At 23.8% G+C, this 7,280-nt stretch overlaps 1 protein-coding gene across 1 annotated transcript; it reads right to left on the reverse strand.

Moving 5' to 3' along the window:
• Window positions 1-5,954: 5,954 nt before the first annotated feature.
• LOC105109610 (trans-resveratrol di-O-methyltransferase-like) lies at window positions 5,955-6,911 on the reverse strand. The gene is made up of 2 exons (XM_011004358.1): window positions 6,686-6,911; window positions 5,955-6,420 (listed from the first exon to the last, which is right to left on the reverse strand). Exons 1-2 carry the CDS (start codon window positions 6,725-6,727, stop codon window positions 6,172-6,174), a joined length of 291 nt encoding a protein of 96 aa, XP_011002660.1. The 5' UTR covers window positions 6,728-6,911; the 3' UTR covers window positions 5,955-6,171.
• Between the last annotated feature and the right edge of the window lie 369 nt (window positions 6,912-7,280).

Genomic DNA, 7,280 nt, shown 5'->3' on the forward strand with positions numbered 1-7,280 from the left:
TTTTTTTAACTAAACACATGAAATTACTTTTTCTTTAACTTCAATTTCAACCACAGTTTTAACCAAACATCTATTTTTTCAAACCAACTTCAACTAAAAATACTTTTTATAAAATAACTTTTTTCAAACCACAACCACAACATCTACCGCAACACCAAACACACTCTTAATAGCCACCTTCAACAAAGGCTTCTAGTAGGGTTGAAATTGCTATCCAAAATTAGCATTATATTTGTGTTTGAATTTTTACTGAAATTGTGTTGTGTTCTTTTTTGTAGATTGCAATTTTTTAGTTTACAAAAATCATTATTTTAATTTGATTTAAGTTATTTCATGTTTATTAAAGTGTTCTTATATATAATTATGGTTGGCTAATCTCTTTCTTTTTCTTGGATCTAAATCAAGGATGATAGTAATTGAGGTAAGTTCTTTAAGATGTGAATGAATCTTAATGTTTATCTTCTGATTTTCTACATGAATGTTCTATTATTGCAAAGAAATTTTAGAAATCATTTAGGTAATGTTATAATCTTGAATTTTTATACACAAACTTTAGTTTTAGTATAAAGATTATTTGATTCAATATCTTACTTAATATGAAAGTATTTGTTAATTCTTAACCAATAATCAATCTTTATCTTTTTAAACTTCATTATAATATCTTCCAATCTAATTTCCAGATCTAGCTTTTTATGGATATGACCTCGATCTTACCAAGTTAATTGTTACATCGCACACTTGTGCACTTACGAATTAAAATAAGTTGATCATAAAAAGCAGTCAAGTAGTAATAATTCACAATATTTTATGAGGAAAGCTACAATGCTTTTCCCACATGATCAAGTTTTATTACAAAGTTAAATTCTAACCAACTCAATATTAAAAAAAAAATCAACGAAGATAATTTTAGAAAAAAATATTATAAAAAACACAAAAGAAACTGGAAAAAAATCATATGAGGAAAAACTGTATCAATTCATAGTATTTTGTGAGGAAAAATTTGTATTTACTTATAATTGCAATTCGTAACTAGCTTAATATTTTAAAAAAAAATTAACAAACCAAATTTTAGAAAAAAACATAACAAAAATAAAAAAAATTATATGGGAAAAAACACTGTAGTAATTCACAATACTTTTCGAGGAAAGTTACGTGTTTTCCTCACATATTGTAACTCTAATTTTTAATCAACTCAATATTAAAAAATAAAATAAAAAGATAATTTTAGAGAAAATCATGTAAAAACACTATAGAAATCAACAATCTTTTAAAGAAAAAATTATAAAATTAAATTTTCAATCAGCTCATTATTAAAACAATTGACAAATATAATTTTGAAAAATAAAAAAATAAAATAGAAAAACTATATGAAAAAATACAGCAGCAATCCACAATATTTTAAAGAAAAAATTACAATTTTTTTTTAACCAGTTTAATAATTAAAAAGAAAAAGCAATAAAAATAATTTTGAAAAAAAATAAATGCAAAAAAAATAAAAAAGTTGAAAAAAATGCAAATATAAAAAACATTATACTATAAATTATTATTATAATTCATAATATATTATGTAAGAAAACAATAATTTCTCTATATCATTTAAAGTATTGTTAATAAAATATCTTAATTAAAATCCATTTTATCTTGTGATTGCATTCCATTTTTCTTTGTTGTTTTTAGAAAAAGACAGGATATCTGACATCATTTATCTTGTCAACTTGATATTTTTCTTGACCATACATATAATTTTTATTTAATTTAATAGGAGGAAGATGAATGGTAGAGGATATTTTTAGATTGCTTGGCTATTAAATTTTGAATATAAAAACTAAAATACTCATCAATTCTCTAATCTATCTAAAAATAGCATGGCCACGATTAGCACCATTCATGAGGCTTTGATATTTGTTTATTTTTATGTTTTAAAAATAATTTTTATTTTAAATTAATTTTTTAGATGGATTTAGATTATTTTGATCTGATGATGTAAAAAATATTTTTTTTTAAAATAAAAAATATTATTATGATATTTTTCTAAAACAATTTAAAAATTAATTATTACTAGATTTTTTTAAAACAATTTATTTATATTTTGTCAAATTATTTTTTTATTGAAAGTAACATTTTGTTCACATGTCAATACATCAGTCTGATACATAACACATTGTTTGCCTCTCTTTTTTTCTTTGAAAGAGTGCATGTCATCACCATAATTAAATAAATAAAAAAGATCTAGGTGCTTCGATCGGCCAGGTTGGCATAAGTGCGTAGCCCTATTTTGGCCTGGTAGGCCTAGGTAAGTTAGGATGGCATGACTGCTTAGCCTTATTTAACATATTTTTTTTTTATGTTAAATGGTCTAAGCGGAAAAAAATATAATTTTATAAATTATTTTAAATAAAATAAATAATAATTAAAATAATAGAGATTAAATATAAAAAATTTTAAAAAATAAAAGATGAAGAAATTAAAATAATAATAATTATCATTTCATAAATTATTTGCAATAAAATAAGTAACAAACAAAAGAATGAGAACCAAATTTAATAGATAAAAACTTTCAATAAAAAAAAAAGATAATGGAAAAGAAAATAACAATTATAAAAATTAAATTTTAGTAGATGAAATTGAAAAATAAATATTAACAAAATATATATATGGTAATCAAAAGTTTGAGGATTAAAACTGATATAATCAACAAATAATATGATATTTTTAAATTTTTCACAACTTCCAGAAAGTGTTTTCCGTCCAAATTTTTCTTTCGCTGGAAAGTGTTTTTCATTGATCAATTTTTCTAATAACGAACAAAGATAGGAAAGTTTAGAAAATAGTTTACCAAAAACCGTTTTTCAAAAAATAAATATGACCTAACTATTTATTCTTAGATTTTTTTTCGAACTTGATATTTTTCTTGACCATACATATAATTTTTATTTAATTTAATAGGAGGAAGATGAATGGTAGAGGATATTTTTAGATTGCTTGGCTATTAAATTTTGAATATAAAAACTAAAATACTCATCAATTCTCTAATCTATCTAAAAATAGCATGGCCACAATTAGCACCGTTCATGAGGCTATGATATTTGTTTATTTTTATGTTTTAAAAATAATTTTTATTTTAAATTAATTTTTTAGATGGATTTAGATTATTTTGATCTGATGATGTAAAAAATAGTTTTTAAAAAATAAAAAATATTATTATGATATTTTTATAAAAACATTTAAAAATTAATTACCACTATATTTTTTTAAAATAAATTATTTATATTTTTTCAAATTATTTTTGATTGAAAGTAATATTTTGTTCACATATCAATACATCAGTGCGATAGATAACACATCGTTTGCCTCTCTTTTTTTCTTTAAAAGAGTGCATGTCATCACCTTAATTAAATAAATAAAAAAGGTCTAGGTGCTTCGATCGGCCAGGTTGGCATAAGTGCGTAGCCCTATTTTGGCCTGGTAGGCCTTGGTAAGTCAGGATGGCATGACTGCTTAGCCTTATTTAACATATTTTTTTGATGTTAAATGGTCTAAGTAGAAAAAAATATAATTTGATAAATTATTTTAAATAAAATAAATAATAATTAAAATAATAGAGATAAAATATAAAAAATTAAAAAAAGTAAAAGATGAAGAAATTAAAATAATAATAATTAACATCTCATAAATTATTTGAAATAAAATAAGTAACAAACAAAAGAATGAGGACCAAATTTAATAGATAAAAACTTTCAATAAAAAAAATAATGGGAAAGCAAATAACAATTATAAAAATAAAGACCAAAATTAATATAAAAATTAAATTTTAGGAGATGAAATTGAAAAATAAATATTCAAAAAATATATATATATATAGTATTCAAAAGTTTGAGGATTAAATATAATATAATCAACAAATAATATGATATTTTTAAATTTTTCATAACTTCCAGAAAGTGTTTCCACACCAAATTTTTCTTTTACTGGAAAATGTTTTTCATTGATCAATTTTTTAATAGCAAACAAAGACAGGAAAGTTTAGAAAATAGTTTTCTAGAAACCGTTTTTCAAAAAACAAATATGACCTAATTATTTATTCTTACATTTTTTTTCAAACTTGATATTTTTCTTGACCATAAATATAATTTTTATTTAATTTAATATGAGAAAGATGAATGGTAGAGGATATTTTTAGATTGCTTGGCTATTAAATTTTGAATATAAAAACTAAAATACTCATAAATTCTCTAATCTATCTAAAAATAGCATGGCCATGATCAGCACCATTCATGTGGCTATGATATCTGTTTATTTTTATGTTTTAAAATAATTTTTATTTTAAATTAATTTTTTATATGGATTTAGATTATTTTTATATGATGATGTAAAAAATATTTTTTAAAAAATAAAAAATATTATTATGATATTTTTCTAAAAACTTTTAAAATTTCATTATTACTATATTTTTTTAAAAAATTATTTATATTTTTTCAAATTATTTTTGATTGAAAGTAACATTTTGTTCACATGTCAGTACATCAATCTGATACATAACACATCGTTTGCCTCTCTTTTTTTTCTTTAAAAGAGTGCATGTCATCACCTTAATTAATTAAATAAAAAAGGTCTAGGTGCTTCGATCGGCCAAGTTGGCATAAGTGCTTAGCCCTATTTTGGCGTGGTAGGCCTAGGTCAGTCAGGATGGCATGACTGGTTAGTCTTATTTAACATATTTTTTTGATGTTAAATGGTCTACGCGGAAAAAAAATATAATTTCATAAATTATTTTAAATAAAATAAATAATAATTAAAATAATAAAGATCAAATATAAAAAATTAAAAAAATAAAAGATGAAGAAATTAAAATAATAATAATTAACATTTCATAAATTATTTGAAATAAAATAAGTAACAAACAAAAGAATGAGGACCAAATTTAATAGATAAAAAATTTCAATAAAAAAAATAATGGGAAAGCAAATAACAATTATAAAAATAAAGACCAAAATTAATATAAAAATTAAATTTTAGGAGATGAAATTGAAAAATAAATATTCAAAAAATATATATATATATAGTATTCAAAAGTTTGAGGATTAAATATAATATAATCAACAAATAATATGATATTTTTAAATTTTTCATAACTTCCAGAAAGTGTTTCCACACCAAATTTTTCTTTTACTGGAAAATGTTTTTCATTGATCAATTTTTTAATAGCAAACAAAGACAGGAAAGTTTAGAAAATAGTTTTCTAGAAACCGTTTTTCAAAAAACAAATATGACCTAATTATTTATTCTTACATTTTTTTTCAAACTTGATATTTTTCTTGACCATAAATATAATTTTTATTTAATTTAATATGAGAAAGATGAATGGTAGAGGATATTTTTAGATTGCTTGGCTATTAAATTTTGAATATAAAAACTAAAATACTCATAAATTCTCTAATCTATCTAAAAATAGCATGGCCATGATCAACACCGTTCATGTGGCTATGATATTTGTTTATTTTTATTTTTTAAAAATAATTTTTATTTTAAATTAATTTTTTAGATGGATTTAGATTATTTTGAGCTGATGATGTAAAAAATATTTTTTAAAAAATAAAAAAAATATTATTATGATATTTTTCTAAAAAAATTTAAAATTTAATTATTACTATATTTTTTAAAAAAATTTATTTATATTTTTTAAATTATTTTTGATTGAAAATAACATTTTCTTCACATATCAGTACATTAGTCTGATACATAATACATCGTTTGCCTCTTTTTTTTTTTTTTTTTTTTTAAAAAGTGCATGTCATCACTTTAATTAAATAAATAAAAAAGGTTTAGTTGCTTCGATCGACCAAATTGGCATAAGAGCTTAATTTTATTTTGCCTGGGTAGGCCTAGGTTAGTCAGGATGGCATGACTGGTTAGCCTTATTTAACATATTTTTTTTTATGTTAAATGGTCTACGTGGAAAAATTATCTATTGTAAAGACTAATTTATTTACTACGATTTTGCAACAAGGCAATATGTTTAATACATGACAATCTAGAGACATTATTTGTTATGATTTTCATATAGTATGATACATGGGTGATCAAGAGCTAGCTTATCAAGGATAAACTTCAATGAGAGATCTTAAACCCAGAACTGGAACTGGGTTGATCTTATACTTACTGAAGCCAGCATCAGTGAATACTTGAGCCCATTCTTTCTCGTTTTTTTCTCTTCCTGCGACCTTCTACCTCCTTTTTGTTCTCCACCATCATCAGCATATCAAAGAAGAGCTGTGTCTCAGTTGACCCTTCTACCTCCTTACTGTTCTCCAACACCGTATCTATGATAATCACCTTTCCTCCTTCTCGGCCCTTAATTGCTTCCTTGCATTGCTTGAGTGTTTTCACACATTCCTCGTCATTCCAGCCATGAAGAATCCACTGATTGTCATCAATAATGAAATAAAAACATGTTAGAAGTGTTAATAGTCTAAACTGAAATAAGATAATTTTTTTTTAAGTTTTGGTGTTGTAAATTTTTTTTTTTAAGTTTTGGTGTTGTAAATTTTTTTTTTTAAGTTTTGGTGTTGTAAATTTTTTTTTTTAAGTTTTGGTGTTGTAAATTTTTTTTTTTAAGTTTTGGTGTTGTAAATTTTTTTTTTTAAGTTTTGGTGTTGTATATGCTTATTAAAAAAAGTCATTTCACCTTCAGCAGAGTTGCATCTGCTTGAGGAATTGCCTCCAACATGTCTCCACCAAGATATTTCTAGTTTTCTCTTCCCTCCAAACCAGCTACCACATGTGGGAGATCAAAGACGGTGCAATCCAAATGCTGGAATTCTTTAGCTATTGCCTTGGCCACAGTTCCAGCGCCACCCCCAACATCAACCAACGAATTTAACCCTTCGAAAACTCCTTGCACTCATTTACCAACACACTCGAAACCAATCGAGCATCACTTGCCATATCTTCATAAACAAAATGATTGAATTTTGTTTCATGGTCAGCATACTGTTGTGTAATTCCAGAACTCAAACACACAGAATTTTACGTGGTTCGGCAACTTGTCTACTCCACGGAGCTACTGATTTGTATTAATCAATCAAAGAAACAATACAAACAAAGATAAGGAGAAAAAACTCTTATCAACTCAACTCTACACACTCAAGCTCTCTCTACAGCTCTCTCTTCATGTTTTTCTCTCTGTGTTTTCACTCTATTCTTCATACAAACTCAGCTCTACAATAATCATATATATATAAGGGTGAAGGGCATAAATCATGCCATGATTTATGCCCACC

This window comes from Populus euphratica, unplaced genomic scaffold, assembly GCF_000495115.2.
Source record: "Populus euphratica unplaced genomic scaffold, PopEup_1.0 scaffold223.1, whole genome shotgun sequence".
Taxonomy (NCBI): domain Eukaryota; kingdom Viridiplantae; phylum Streptophyta; class Magnoliopsida; order Malpighiales; family Salicaceae; genus Populus; species Populus euphratica.